At 40.8% G+C, this 16,194-nt stretch overlaps 2 protein-coding genes across 2 annotated transcripts in view; one reads left to right on the forward strand and one right to left on the reverse strand.

Moving 5' to 3' along the window:
• Positions 1–3,514: 3,514 nt before the first annotated feature.
• Positions 3,515–15,331, reverse strand: LOC310938457 (solute carrier family 35 member F5-like). Its single transcript, XM_083902952.1, has 14 exons — positions 15,194–15,331; positions 14,108–14,257; positions 13,776–13,838; positions 13,570–13,651; positions 13,137–13,330; positions 12,455–12,536; positions 12,285–12,372; positions 11,468–11,532; positions 11,263–11,367; positions 10,197–10,356; positions 10,004–10,094; positions 9,687–9,841; positions 7,315–7,413; positions 3,515–4,621 (listed from the first exon to the last, which is right to left on the reverse strand). Exons 1-13 carry the CDS (start codon positions 15,326–15,328, stop codon positions 7,332–7,334), a joined length of 1,452 nt encoding a protein of 483 aa, XP_083759078.1. The 5' UTR covers positions 15,329–15,331; the 3' UTR covers positions 3,515–4,621; positions 7,315–7,331.
• Positions 15,332–15,349: 18 nt separating this feature from the next.
• sympk (symplekin) overlaps positions 15,350–16,194 on the forward strand; it is a gene marked incomplete at its 5' end in the record, with an annotated part of 7,388 nt that continues 6,543 nt past the window's right edge. Inside the window, one exon of the mRNA XM_083902930.1 lies at positions 15,350–15,383. Coding sequence (XP_083759056.1) covers positions 15,350–15,383 — 34 coding nt within the window. The remainder of the gene's footprint in view (positions 15,384–16,194) is intronic.

Below are 16,194 nucleotides of genomic sequence, written 5' to 3' on the forward strand. Positions count from 1 at the left end.
TACGTCTGAACCTTAAAATCGAGCGTGTGGTCCCAAGCCTCCTCCATATCCTCCCATACGGGATTCCCCAAGAGTCCTCGCAGGTCCTTGTCCAGAGTCGTGTGGTTTCATCTCAGTCTGAGCAAAGTATTAGTCAACATTCAACTCCCACAAATGTCCTCCTCCCTCCCCTGAGGGCAGGGCAGTTAAATATTAAACACCACCTCAGGGCAGCGTCTAGTGCTAAGGCCTGGTTTCACTCCTTATCATCAGGACTAATGGGCCTCCCTTTCACAGAAACATTCGGTTTACTTTAAGTTTAGCGGGAGATTAGTGCACTTGGATAAAAGGTGTTGCAACTTGCAAACAAATATGGGGGAAAGATATCTCTCATGCGGTCCAAATTAATGAAACTACATGAGAGGATCTAAGCATACTGATAAGATAAAAGAATGCAGACATGACACACACACAGATGAAATGACTATATGCATGGTCACTTCCTGGTTTTTAATAAGCCAGCCAAGAGTATTTAGTGACAAATTATAGAATCTAGTTTAGATGAAGCGTTTCCATTAGAGATAATACCTGCTCTGCTGGAGGTTCCAAGCGAGCTGAGCCGATAATAAAATGTGACGTCGACACACTGCCGACCACTGATTGTTTAAGAGAGTGTCATCACTGGACGAGTCACGAGCTCGACGCCCGACACAAGAATCACACCGAACAATGCTGAACTGTAGATCACTTAAAAAGACTTTAAAATCCTGAAAACGTGCGCTAATCTCCAACATTTAGCAAGGAAATTAAAGGAGTCTGGTGTATTTAGAGACAATACTGCCGAAAATATTCAGCCATATTACAGCTCAGTGACATACGTAGGATGTGCTATGAAGTAATGGAAAATGACAGTAGTCGAGTAGTACTAGAACGGTATAATGGAAAAGCGCCATGAAGGGACTAAAGGGATATAATATTGCAGCTGCCAAGTGGAGCAGCCAAAACTCTCTGTGAATTCTCCTGCGATTGGTCAAAGTCTCTTTCTCCGTAAATCAATTTACCCGTCCCGCTTGTGGAATTTGACTGAGATTTCTTATGCCATGCAAATTGGACAATAATATTACAGATGCCTTGCGCTTAAATTACATTATTCCACCTATTCACGTAAAAAATAATCCCGTCCGAATTATGTCACAAGAGATAGTCGTGCTGACACTGCTGAGAAACTCCAGTTGCTCCACCTGACGTGGTCCCCTTTTCATTGCCCAATTCAAGTGTCTTGGACTGCTTTACCTCGTTAATCTAATTTATAGCCATAATCTATGCCGTGAAGACTAAAACACTATATTCTAAATCTGTACTGTAAAAGGGGATTCCTTGTATTGGTTTTCCAAACCCCGTGTGTGCACACTTTGGAGCTAGTGCTGCCATTAGTTAAGTCTATAGCTTAGTGCTGTGCTGCCATGTGTTCTTACCGTTGCACTGGAGTGGAGGGGGAGGAAGAGGAAGAGGGAGCGCTCCTAATCTGGAGAGACCACACAACAAAACAGCAAATAAGGTTGGAGTTTCACAATATTTAACCAAAAAGCAGCAGTAAATCAAAATTGCTGAATAAAATATATAATGCAGTGTTCCTACTTTTCCAGGTAGTGGCTGCAGCATACACATCTTAAGGGCCCCTGAGCAAGGCATCCTGCGCCCGGCTTCACTGGTGGAGTGTAAAAAAGCAAGGGTTAAAAGCAGAGGTACACACTATCACTAGTTGGTATGTGTGTGTGAGTGTGTTCTTGTACTTGCGGCATACTGAGGACCAGTGAGGGTTTTTAATCAACAAAGTGAGGCCATTTTTACGGAATGAGGACATTTTGGCCGGTCCTCACTTTGTTAGGTTGTAAACATGCTGTACTCTGTTTTTAACAGAGGTCCTCAATTTGGTACAAAAACCCGTTCTCCAGCCCAGGTGTTTCACACACGTTTTGCTCTGGGGCTCCACCTGCGGACATTTTATGGTACTGCGCCCATTACTCAGGCCAACAGAAAGGCATCATAAGAACCACATTGTTAAAAACAACACAATTTAATAGTGCAGAGAAAGTATGAAAACAGATTTTTCAAAACAATAGAGGAGTATTCAAGAGCTTAGGCTGATTTAAAAAAAAAAAAAAAAAAAAAGTAGAAGGAAAGTTTCTATCACAGCCTTTTTTTCTGGGCCTTCTTTTATAAACATCTTCACTAACAACACTTGGAGAACAAAGAAACTGCTCCGGAAAATAAAAGAAAAGAACCTGAGAAAGAAAAAACAACCATGATTCAACAAGCACCACTTAGAAAATTTGAATAACAACAATAATAATAATCTTAAGATTTATGACATGAGACACGTAAAGAAATAGTGGAATAATGTTGACACTTAACTTGAAGCTGCAACATATATATATATATATATATATATATATATATATATATATGTAGATATACATACACACACATCTGCGATCACATGACAGACACCGACGCTGCTAAACGAAAAGCTTCACATGAAATCGCACGCCGTAAATAAAGCGATATAATCTCAGTCTCTTGGCGAAAGAGTTTCGGAAACTCTCTCCTTCATTTACAAAAATACATCCGATATGAAGCGACACATAATCTCTGTAGTGTTAATAAACAAACAAAACACTCACTGTGGACAGTATTTACACCCCACTCTGTTACCGCGGCAGACATGTCGCATGTAGCTTATAGCCGAGAGCGGATTGACCGTTTTAAAAAGAAAACGCACGACTTTATGCGTCTCTGTCACAGTTTTGTCTTCGGGGATCGAGCACCGGCGGAATCTGAGCAGCTCGTCTGCAGCATGTGATGATTTCACGTTTCTCCTTCTTCCAGCATCAGACTGACTAAACTCCACGGGAAGAAAATAAAAGGCCAGTCACAGACAGAAAAATATATATAGGCCTGGATATGTTTTTAGCTGAAACATGGATAATATTGCTGAATCCTGTCAGGACAATGTCACTATTTGTAAATCTGACTCTTGGTCACTTTGTGGTCGGACTCTGACAAAAATAACAATTTTGATATTTGAATAATCAGTTAGACTGAGTTTTTCAACAAATGATTACTGTCACGAGCGATTAATGCCGATTATTTTCTCGACGTTTGGTCCGTAGAGCGACGTGGACTCGTTTTTTAACGAACTTCAAAATGGCGTCATCGCCAAACGCCCCAAACCACAGATAATTCCGTTTACTGTCACAGAAGAGTAGAGCTGCAACAACTTCGTAATTGATTAATCTGTAGATTATTTTCTGGAATAATCATTTGGTCCATAAAATGCTAAAAACATCACCGATGTCTTGTTTTGCCCACAAACCAAAATGATTCAGTTTTCATGATTTCTTTGTTACGTGGGGCAAAGAAACGAAGAAAATATTCCCATTTAAGAAGCTAAAACAATCAGAAATCTTTGTTTTAATCATGAAAAAAGCTTAAACCGTTTATCAAAATAGTTGACGATACTGTTCTAGCTTCTTAAAAGTCAATATGTTCTAGTTTCTTTGCTTTTCTACGGAAACAACGTGAAGATCTTTGGTTTGAGGATGTTGTTTTCACACACGCCGACAATGTTCTTCATTTAATTAGGGGAAACCGAAACAGCTGATCTGTTAATCAAGATTAACTGTAAATTAAAGCAGCAATCGCTGACAAGTCATTATAAATTCTCGTCAGACTGCACTTATATCAACTTTAGCTTTAGTACAGTATAAACCGGACTGTTTTTTAACCTTTTAGTCATGGCATTTGTATCCCATAACCCTTTAACTGTCACAAATGAAGACCATAAACTCAGCTTTTAACCCATAAACAGCCAAATTGTCTTCACAAATAAAAAGACTCAAGAAAAGCTGAAAAGGACATCCCTAATATTTGGACTTGGTCAACCATGGAGCCATGGAGATATAAGCGATAAAAGATATTTAAAAACAAGGCACAGATATTCACTACTGTGCCATAACATTAACACCAGTCACACTATTGTAGTGTGTTTTCTTAATATGGAGCCTTAAGTGACACCAACACCGTCAGAAAAGCCTGGGTTTTACTCTGGGAGTGTGCAAATAAATGGCCATGAGAAATGTGAAAATGCATCACAAATGCACTTTCAAACAAGCAGCAACTTTAAAAAAAAACAACAAAAGAAAAAGTGTGACGGACAAACTTCAAGTCCACTTCGATAACATTTTCCCTCCCTACAACAGTGAGAGAAGTACTTTGTTTTTACCACAGATCAGAGTCTCACAGACAAACACACACACACAAACCGCTCCACCGCCGTTAGTGTTAGGATCAAGTTCAACAGTTAAACGCTTTCATTTGGTCACGTGACACTATAGGAAAAATGTCCAGCACCTCAAGTACCAAAACGTTTCTTTAAACACAGGAAATGTAAAAAAAAAAAACCAAAAAAAACAAGGAAGTGGGGAAGGGGCGTGTAAATTTGGCCGGGCCGTCTCAACACTGTAGAAAATAAATAGTGTTTTTTCTTTTCTTTTCTTTTTTTTTTACAGGAGGCACTAGGGTACTTCATTGTCTCTGAAAGCTTCCGGATTGTCAGCTCAGCGAGATCCACATTCACCACCTTTAAAAAAAAAAAAGGGAGATAAAGACAAAATAAAGAACATTTACGTCCGACACAAGAATCAAGCCGAACAATGCCAAACTGTAGAGCGGTTAAAAAGACTTAAGAATCCCAAAAAACGTGGCTTAATCTCCAACAATTGCGAGAGAAATGTCTAAAATCGCAATATTTAACAGAGGAGTCTGGTGAATTTCGCGATCACAAACCTTGTCACTGTATTTCCGTCCAGTAACTGATTCTAATGATTCAGTTACAATGAAAACAACTGCTTTACAAGTCACTAGTCATTCGTTTGTTTGTGTGTAAAAAAAAACGAAGTCACGGCAGTTTCATGCAGCGGTGCAGTGATGACTCCGCCCACTTTGAGTAGCTCCTATTTTTGTAGCGGAAAAACCAACCTAAACCGTGCCGTGCCGAGGCGAGCTGGGACCATAGGTGGAAAAGGGGCTAATGCATCTCTACACCTAATGCGCCACCTGGTGGACCGCGAGGCATTACAGGTCAAGGTCAAATGGACGCAGTCATAATTATGCTCTAGATTGACTTTTAAAACATTAAATCACACAAACATTCTTCTTTTTTGTATTAATTTGTTGTAGTTGTGTTATTATAGACTGAAAAACGTCATATTTACATAGGATACCCTAAAAAACTGGAGCTACTTGCTAACATGGGTCAAAAGATCATAATTTTCTCATTTATGAAACCATTTACATATATATCTTTGAATTGCTTCTGTATTGATTCCTTATAACAGCACCTTGAGTCTGCCTCCGTGTATAATGGAGTGACGTGCTTTGTAGCTAAAGCCTCCTTACACGGTTTAAGCCGATGGATTCTGTTGTTTAAAAAGGTTTAATCGACGTTAAAAACCAGAAGGGTCTCTGCGGGAGAAAAGTAAGACGCTGAGAATAGAATGGAAAATCAATCGGAGCCAAACTAGCACAGCAAACGCAACCATTTGCAACAGCCTGAATAAGACGCTAATATATAAATACGTGTGTTTGTGTTTAAATATACAGATAATATTAAGCTCTGGCTGCCTGGGGTGAATGCTTTATAAGGTTACTTGTAAGTTTGTACATGGTAAACAGATCATATGTGCTTCAGTCTTTTAGGAAACTGCACTGTTTTCTTCCCCCACTAACTCATCGATTTGAAAACCACCCGCTGTGTTCCAAATCTCTCTCTCTCCGAGTCCTGCTCGCAATTATTTTGGGAAACAGGTGAGGGGAAAAAGCTCGACTGAGATGCAGACTCGAGAGAGAAAGAGTCGAGTTGGGTGGCCAAGATGATGTCAAATATTTATCGTCCTCCCGTCTCTCTCTCTTACTCAACGCTCGGTGTCTAAACACTGAGCGCCAGACAAATGTGTGACAGATGTACAAGACGGAGAAATAAACAACAGCAGCGAGAAGAGACGACAGCAGATATCCTTTAAAGACTTCTGTAATTTGACAGCATTTTATCTTTTAAAGCGAGTTTCATTTCCTGGCCGAACATATTGTCACCTTTTAAACTGATTTCCTTATACACTACCATTCAAAAGTTTGGGGTCATTTAGTAATGTCCTTATTTTTGAAGGAAAAACAATTGTTTTCAATGAATATAACATTAAATGGATCAGAAATACACTCTATACAACTATTCTTGCTGCAAACGTCTGGTTTTTGATGGAATATGTACATGTGGTGTATAGAGGCCCATTTCCAGTGTTCTAATGGTTCATTGTGTTTGCTAATGGAGTTAGAAGGCTATTGGATGAATAGAAAACCCTTGAAAACCCTTGTGCAATGATGTTAGCACAGCTGAAAACAGTTTTGCTGGTTCTTTGACGAAAGGGCTAAATTATTATTTTGAATAAAAATCATTATTTCTAGGGCCCATGGTTGGTGTCGTGGTTAGTGCTCTTGCCTTTGTGGCAAGAAGACCTGGGCTCCTGGATTTGGGGATTAGGTGAATTGGTCACTCTAAATTGACCGTAGGTGTGAGAGAACGTGAGTGAATGGTTGTTTGTCTCTATATGTGTCTCTGCGATGGACTGGCGAACTGTCCAGGGTGAACCCCGCCTATCGCCCTATGTCAGCTGAGATAGGCACAGCAACCCCCGTGACCCTCCGTGGAGGATAAAGCAGTAGATAATGGATGGATAGATCATTATTTCTAATTTTGTCAATGTCTTGACTATGTTTTCTATTTATTTTGCAACTCTTTTGATGAATAAAAGTGTGACTTTTAATGGGAAACACCAAAAAAATTGTACAGGTGACCCCAAACTTTTAAACGGTAGTGTAAGAAAATAAGAAAACCCGACCCCTGAGACTGAGACGTGTGAATATTCAGAGAAAGCTGTGAGAATATGAAGCAGCTTAAAGATGAATAATGGGAAACATAATGTTACTACGCCACTACGGCCTCATATTTAAAGATCAATTTGCAACAAGTTTCAGGGGATTATAATTATCTCTCCACAGGCTACCAGCAATTGGATTACATCTTTCACAAACTAGTTTGGCAGCAGATGTAGCAGCTTCGCTTTGATCCGTGCGTGTCCTTAGGCACAAAGGAAAATCCTCATAAAGCCTACGATTATGTAGGCATATAATAAAAATAGAATAAAATTAGATTTTTCACTGATCATAAATCTAAAACAACATTTTGACCAAACCAGGAAGTAGTGAGGCATTATTTACATTGTCTTTGTGTTGGATCACGAACAGAGGCCTCCTTCGCTGGGCGAGACGGCGTGCAGAGGAATCAGGCTTTCACACTGCTCGCTGTCTTCTGGCAGTCTGCGAGCAAGAGAGAGGAAACAAGAGTGTCACTCATCATCTTGACAAAAATCATAATTATAAATCATCCCTCAGCGAACGGGAACAAGCGCTTCACAGAAGAATAGACGCCGTCGTCGTCGCTGTGGCGGCAGAGCGAGTTTAATCAGTCGAGCATGAACGTCTGATTACAGACTTAAGCAGACTTTTTGTCCTGGAGAGAACGTCTGCGATGAAAGACAAACGTTAAGTGTGTGTGTGTGTGTGTGTGTGTGTGTGTGTGTGTCAAGGTCAACTCATTTGGAAGAGGTCACACACCACCATGCATACACAATGAAACAACAACTCAAAAACTATTTGAGTGAAAGCTCACCTTTTGTCACGACCTCACCTTCTGCTCAGACTTAAGTGCAAATTGACTAATTAACCTGGTCCCAGCTGTACTGAGTGTGTGTGTGTGTGTGTGTGTGTGTGTGTGTGTGTGTGTGTGTGTGTGTGTGTGTGTGTGTGTGTGTGTGTGTGTGTGTGTGTGTGTGTGTGTGTGTGTGTTTTTCACTGGTTTTGAGGACAGTGTTTTGCTTGAAAACCATCAGTGAGAGGACATTTTGGACAGTTACTTAAAGTAGACATATTATACCCTATTTCTCCAAGTGAACCTAGTTCCCTGGTGTCCTAAAGTAAATATCTGTGACATGCTTTGGTCAAAATACCTTAAGGATGAAGCACCATAGCAGTTCAATCACCCTGCCAAAACAGCACTGGTTTTGAGTGCCTGTCTCTTTAAATACAAATGAGACACAGGAAACTACGTCAACGTCACTGAGGCTCCGGCAGCTAACAGCAGTTAGCATTTGGAAAAGCCATCATTTGCCGACTCTAGCCGGCACATTGTCGTCATATATAAAATGTTTCCACTGGACACGTAAATCCTCTGAGGCTGGAAGTTTGTGTAGAACTCTGTGCTAGCCAAGAAAACGTGAAAAGTGTTTTTTTAGCACCAAAGCGGAGCTCTGCGAGACGACAATTGCAGGAATGTGTCATTGTGACGTAGCAATGAGTGCGGAAGCCTACTGTACTTAGACCGAGGCGGACCACAAAAACGTGAGTGAGTCATCTTTTTTGACACTTTGCGGACTCATAGGGCCTCCAGAGTGCCTCAGAGTTGCACAGTTGTAAGACCTTCATTTTAAAAGTTCCACCTACAGTCGGTATAGTTTGAAACAACTGTACAAATCAAAGATCGTGGGCTTTGAGGGTTTTGTTTAGCTACATTTTCCAGGGAACTCAAACCTCTAAAGAAAACTTTCACGATGTTCTGCCCAAAGGCAATTTCTTTTTGTTCCAGTAGTCCTGCATGGCTGAGAGCAGTCAAATCAAATTCACTTTCAGAGCCTGATATACTGTAATATTAAGCCATTAATAATAACCATTCACACCATGAAAATGAAAGTGCAGAGACATGAAAACTTGCTCGTGATAGATGCTTTCGTTTTTGACAGAGCACTTGATCAGCTTTATGGTTTTATAAAAGTAGCTTTGTTATCACCACGAGCTGAAACTCTCCTTTCGATAGTATATTTAAATGTTCTCTCAGCTCACTGCTAAACTGGTGTCCACTGGTTGCACTCATTTCCAGTTGCTAACAGCTTCGTCACAGCTCCCAGTGTGTAAGAATTAGTGACATATAATGGTGAGAGTACAGACTGTGACAAACTGACAGACTAATCCAAACACCTCTCCCTTTCCCCTAAAGAGTCAAGGAACTACAGTGGCCTTCAACATACCAGAAATAAAGTAATTCTTCTTTGTTTACGGAGGAAGCTTCTGATTCAAAATGCAATGCTGTGCCACCGTGAGCCAAGATGGCAGCCTCTGTAAAGCAAGGCCCTTGCCTAAAGTACATATACAGTAAATATTGAAATATTAAGGCTACAAAAAGTGATCACATACTTACAGTACAGTTAATATATTACATTTCTACCAGTAAAACTTCCCAAATCTTACATACTGGACCTTTAAGGTTCTTGTAAGCGCATAGTAGAGCACATAACCACAATTTTTAGAGTTTAATACAACTCTAATAACATTCATGCAGTAAGGTAAATGCAAAAAGAATCAGCTTTGCGGTGTCATCTCTAATGGATTACGTATTTCCAAACGTGTCGAGCTCAGGAACCTTTTGTCAACGGCTGCTTGACAAAAGGTCAACATTAAAGCATATATAAATATAGCGTGGCATACACGGTTCAAGCGCCCTTGTGTATTTTATCTGAAACGTGTGTCGCCGTGTTTACCTCTGAATGCGGTGTTTTCTGCAAATGAAGGCGTAGACTCTCCTGAGACCCAGCAGAACGGGGTCCCAGTTGTTGTAGTGGCAGAGCAGCGTCGCGATGATGAAGGCGAGGAAGACAGGAACCGCTCCAGCAAAGAACAGCCATGAAAAACGCACCTGTTCGCACATGACAAGCAACATACACTCGTTTTTTTTTTAGATTCATTTGACACATAGTTTCGCCTTTCACAAGTCACTCAGTCGAGTCTGTCCGAATAAAAATGTATTATTCAAATATTTGCATATTCAACTGTGAGTTTAAAGACAAAATAAATGTACCTTCTGCATACACATGTCTGCTATAATGGAGAGCGGGATAGTGAGGCTCAATGACAGCGTCCCGATTAGAGACGACGTGAGGAAACAGCCCCTGTGGACCACAAACCAACATCACCAATTAGAAATGAAAGACTGATAGTGAAAGCTAACTCATCAAGGTAAGTATCCACATGGAATCGTGACGCGTGCTCACCACAGCCAGAGGAACTCCGAGAGAACGGTGCCGATGAGGCCGTTGATGAGGATGTACGTCCACACGAGCTGGCTGGGCAGCTCGAAGGCCTCAAAGCCTGTGTAGTGAAGCAGGAGGAAGCCCGGCCACAACAGCAGCAGGTTGAACAGACCCACAAACCCTGAGAGAGACACACACACAAGAAGGTGATATGTGGCATAATGCTTACATGAGAATGGGATGGATGGACAAGGCACATATTTGATAAAATGTCAAACTGATCTTGTACATAGAAAAGATACAGTCAGCAGGGTTTTTTCCAAAAACATATGTATGCTAGGTGTATTGTGCACTGACTGTAAAAGAGGAGCTGATACAGAAGAGGATTAGGGCCACACAGGAAAAAACACAGAATTCTGAGTTTTAAAGACAGAAATCTGAGTTTAAAGTCAGAATCCTGATAATAAAGGCAGAATTCTCAGTTTTAAAGTCAGAATTATTCAGTTTAAAGTCAAAATTCTCAGTTTAAAGTCAAAATTCAGTCAGAATTCTCAGGCAGACTTTTGACAATAAAGTCAGAATTTCCTGTGTGGCCCTAATCCTCTTCCCCAATTTATCTATTGTTATTTTCATGAGAAATATTTTTTAAATGAATCATAAACAACAAGTAACGGCAGCGCGGCGCTGCTCCTTCTTCCTTTTCTTATGTACCCTCTTACCAAATTGATGATACTCATTTACACTACATTACACAACACGCAGTGTTGCTTAAAACGATCGTTTTCCCCTAAATAATATCCAATATAAATGATCAAATTGATGCAAGTAACAACAAAACAAAATAGTGGAAAATAGACAGTGGAAAGGCATAAACAGGGTCTGTCCGTGTTGCCAGAAATTCTGAGATTCTATATCCTTATTTATCAGGATTATGTGACCCTTATAGCCTGTGACCTTCCTGCTAGCATGCAAATCTTGACGAAAAAAATGTGGTGCTTTTTTCTGCCTTTTCACCTCCAGCTTTCAAAAGCTCTGCAGTAAACCCCCAATCCACATCATCCCCCTCCATTGGTGAGTATTTATTTACCAAAGAACATGGGAATGTCGAGCTTATCCTCCCGATCCACTCGTCTCTTGATCATGACGATGTAGACGGCGTAAAGAATCGCCCCAGCCAGTGACCACAGAGAGCCTAGATATCAAATTAGGAAAGAAGGGGTTTCCAAAACTGTCACAAGTTCCCTCAATAGTGATGTGAAACAGTGACAGATACTGGCTGCCTCCGTGGTTACCTATGACACCATTCTCATCAGGGTTGTCCATGCTGGAGAAACTGACGAGGGCGACACCTCCGATGCTGCAGAACAAAGACAACGCTTGAACTGACAGGTAAACAAAGCTAGTATTTACTTGTTTAAGAGAAAAACAGAGCGTGTGATGGTAAATCCACACTATACGCACACTACCACGGTGTTTTAGAGCCCTAATAACGGAGAAGTTAAAAACTGAAAGCCCCAGGGCCACATTCTAGTATGGATCTGGTTGGTTCTTAATGGCCACAACGTCACCAGTGCTGATTAGTCACACTCATATCAGAAGAAAGCTAAAGACCCCCAACCGCCAATACAGAACACAACCAGTCGGAGGATGTCTGTGCACATGGACCAGCAGGACTCCCAGCTAATGCTTTATCCTGCTTTCCTCTGGTGCACCATCAATGTTTGCCTACTGGATTAACAAATAGAGCAGTGACATTTTGTTTAACCATCTTCTGATTAGCCAACACGTTTGTCCAGTTATGGCTGAGGATGAAAACCTCAGTTTTTAATATACATGTGTGGACAGGGGTTTGCAACCTTTAGGACGAAAAGAGACATTTTTGTCCACTCTCTACCCAAATAAAATTCATCTGGAGCTGCAAAAAAATTTACAATAAAAATGTGTAAAAATAAAGCTGTCTACTATTTACTAGCAGAGTAAATTTAGTGTTGGATACAGTAAAAGTTTTTTTATGATAAAACATCATCTTGCGTAAGTTATTTTTGAAGCAAACAAGCTTTCGAAAGTGGATGCAACATTTCAGAAAAGTTAAAAGCAGTGAGCACTTACCTCAGAGCTACGGTGACCAGTTTGGACAAAGTGAAACGGTCAGTGCTGTTGCTGGGAAATATGGCTGCTAGGATGAGCGTAAAGAGGCCTGAAGGAGAGAAAGACTTCAGTTTCCTCCACTCTCACTTTCAAACATATCGATTGCTATTATGGCATTAGGAGAGAATCACCTGAGGTGGATGACAAAACGTTGACAATCGCCACCTGCATGTCAGACAGCGCCTCCTGGTAGGACAAGTTGGCCAGGAACCACTGGAAGACAAACATAGGCAACGATTTTAATGACACACATGACAATAGAAAAAAAACAGTGATAAATCCATCATAAAGACTGTGATAGCTGTCAGAATATAGAGGTTTTTGACAAAGATTTGACTAAAGAGCAACGAAACCATGGTGATGAGGTCCAAACTGTGAATTAAAACCATTTCTAAAGTTTTAAGGGTTGGGGAAAGAAGAGTTTTGTTCTTGTTCAGAGGAAGGAGGAGGAGAACAAAAACTCTAACAGTCAGTGTGACAGAGCTTCAGGCGTCTTCAGAGGAAATGGAAGCACCATCTTGAAGGATGGCTATCTGAGCCGTCTGAGAGCATAAGGGGAAAAGATTATTTGGTCTGAAGAGACAAAAACCGAAGGTTTTTTTTTGGCAGAACTTTAAGAGACTTTTTCATGAAGACATGGATCTGTAACTGCTGCCAAAGGAGCACCTACAGAGTTCTGTAATAAAGGTCGGAAGGCTTAGAAGAGATTTCAGGTTTTTAATTTGTCCAAAAAGACACATACTTTGAAGACTTGAAAGTCTAAATGATCTCTAACGAACTCTTATATATATATAAATTTGGCATTCCACTCACCACGAAGCAAAAGAAGAAGCTGATTTTGGCCACATCAGTGATGGTTAGCTTGCCCACTGTGCGCAACATCGCTTCATGGTCCTTGGCAGCAGGGTAGGACATGCGGGACAGCTTGGCTTCCAGAGCTTGAGTCGAGGGCAGCTGACGCACCTCCATGATGTTACTGAACCGCACACGCTGCTTTCTGGAGGCTGCTGGGGTTGGGTGACAGACAGCTTTCATTCAGTCATGTGGAGACTTAATTTTATTGAATTACACCAAAATACCATGCATGCCAGGACAGCAAAGGCATAATGTTTAAGTGAAGGAAGAGAGAGCAGGAAGATTCAGAGGCTCAGTGCTGCCCTCTGTTGTTCACATTCTGTCTCATTAACAAAACCGAATTATTTTGGTAATCAACCAGATATTACACAATAAATATGTCTGAACTCACAAGATTCACAGTCTCCAATTAAACAATTTGAGTGTTCAGCCGGTACATCCTGGAACTTCACTGGAAGATACAGCGGCTCACTCTGTGCAAGTGTGAGAAAGAAAATCAGACATTAACTTAATTAGTTGGATAGTGTTGACGCACCTTCCATTTAAATGTATTGCGCAGTGCTTCCTTACGCCACGCTACGCTATCAGACAACGTACCAAACGGTTGTTCACAGTGGTGTCAGTGGTGCAGTGTGCGAAGTAGGCCTCGGCGTCAGCAAACTGCAAAATCAAAACAATTATTTGTATTTTATTACCCAACCTGCAACAGTACAGCTGCTGAAAAGAATTCTAGGAGAGATTTACAGTTTTGTCTCGTGTTACAAGTTAATTCTTTCTAGATTCTGCAGCATCTTTTAAATGAGCATTAGTCCACAAAAATGAGGCATGGTTTGTGATTCTGATTCTTTCTGATGATTGCAAGCTCAAAAAAGAAATACATAAAAAAAAAAAAAGCAACACTGCCACTATGTGGCGAGATTGTGACTTACAAAAGCAGAGCGCCGGCGTTTCAGAGAGCCACTGCACTGCTGCCTCCAGGGACGCCACAGCAGGAAGCCCAGCAGATACAGCACAAACATGGAGGTCTTGGTGAAGGTGCTGAAGAAAGGTTTGTTGTAGTCCTGCTGCTTGAAAATGTACTGTGGGTACAAAGAAAAGGAGGAAACTGTTAGGACAACTAATGGTACTGTTAGAGACAGTCAAAAGCGTGTTTGCTTTCCTTTCTTTCAATCCAAAAAAAATTTATTTTTCCCCCTCGGGCACTCGTGTGCTTTATCCTCATTAGTATTTCTAGTTTGTCCGGTGAGTGCATGTAAATGTCCTCAGAGCGAAGAAATTGAGAAACATATTATACAGTGTTTACTTATTCATTAAACGGCATCTTTGCTCTACTCACTGTGTACCAGTACATATAAACGACAGCTGTATTCATATTCTTTCTTTGTCTATTTTGTTTGATTTGCTAATTTAAAAAAACAATAATTTGGCTGTGGGTGATGATGTGTTTAATAAATTACATACAGCTTCTGCATAAAAGTTACAGATAATGCTCTGGGCTTCATCAGGTGGGCCCAAACTTTTTTCCCTGGTAGACCAAAATTTTAAATGTATTCATAATTTTGTTTCAGTCATTTAATATTTTTTAGCATGAATATAATCTGTATCTGCAAATATAAGTATGGCAGGCCAAATGAAACCCTTTGGAACGTCAACTTCGACCCCCAGGTCCCACTTTGGACCCATGATCTCAAGCTTGGTACAATTTAATCAGATTATTTTTGTACATGACCTTTAGAACAGAACCTAATCTTTACATGAATAATGACTTTTATTATTTTTGGTATTTAAAGCATAAAAACCATATGTAATGTGCGTCTTTGTGTCATATTTAATTGACTAGCAGCATTCAAAACCATGTATGGAAAGAGAAATACTTGGTTGTGTATGCACTGCATATGTTTGCTCTAGGGAACAAAAGACACAAATACAAAAGACACGCCATTGTCTGTTGAACCCAGAACATCCTAGTGTTCACTCCTGTTATGTCATCTTCAGTGACTTTAGTGAGATCTTACCGAGGTTAGCTCAGAGGAGACTACCCAGATGACATCCACCAACAGGAGTATCAACACCCCCAGAACCATTCGCCTCCGCTGGGACGCAGAGCTTCCCTGAGAGCTCATCCGATTCATGATGAAAACCCATTCCATCGAGACTCTGAAAACAGAGGCATGAATGAACAAGACCGTGTTCAAGCAGCTGGAAGTGAGAAAATAGCTCACAGCTGCACCCAACATTTAAAAATAATCATTTAGGATTATTTTTAACGATAATCTGTTCAGTCACAGAAGGCTTTGACCAATCACAGGGCAGTTCATAGAGAGTGAGCACACTTATTGGAAATTCACTGAATGGCAAGTGTCTTGGCTTATTACTTACATTGTGGTGCACAACTGTTGACCATCAAAATGATATCAATGGTCCTTCCAGGAGCCAAACCAAGGAGTTCACAGTCCGCAAAACCCTGCCACAAAAGAAAGTGACTGACAGTGAAAACCCTGACAGTGACTCGTATGTAAAACACACAGAGTCTGATGTAAAACACACGAGAGTCACATGTAAATTCTCCCTCATGAAAAACGCACCTGAGTGTTCAATTATTGCACAGGGCTAAGCGTCAGTTCGCTACATTTCAGGAGCAACAGCAGCAAAGCGCTAAGTAAAAGAAGGAAGTGGAGGGGAAAAACAGCTGGAATTAGAGTAAACAGAGCTGTACCTGACGTGGCTAGTTAGCATTAGGTTATTTCACATGAGCAGCTTCCACGACCCCTAAATGCACTAGCTTTAAAATAGATACAGGCTGGAGGTCAGTAATGGTGTATGTTGTGTTCACAAAACTCAACATTAGGTCATTGACGACTCCACCGACGAGTCTAGCTAGCGTTAGCCGGTAGCATCGCCGTCCTACGTTGACTTGTTTACCAATATCAGATGACAAGCTAAGCGCTAACGAGCGCTCTACTTTTAATCGATCACATGTTTAATTTAAGTTGACATATTTACCTGAATGCGAGGA

Source organism: Microchirus variegatus (assembly GCF_963457635.1).
Source record: "Microchirus variegatus genome assembly, chromosome: 16".
Lineage (NCBI taxonomy): Eukaryota > Metazoa > Chordata > Actinopteri > Pleuronectiformes > Soleidae > Microchirus > Microchirus variegatus.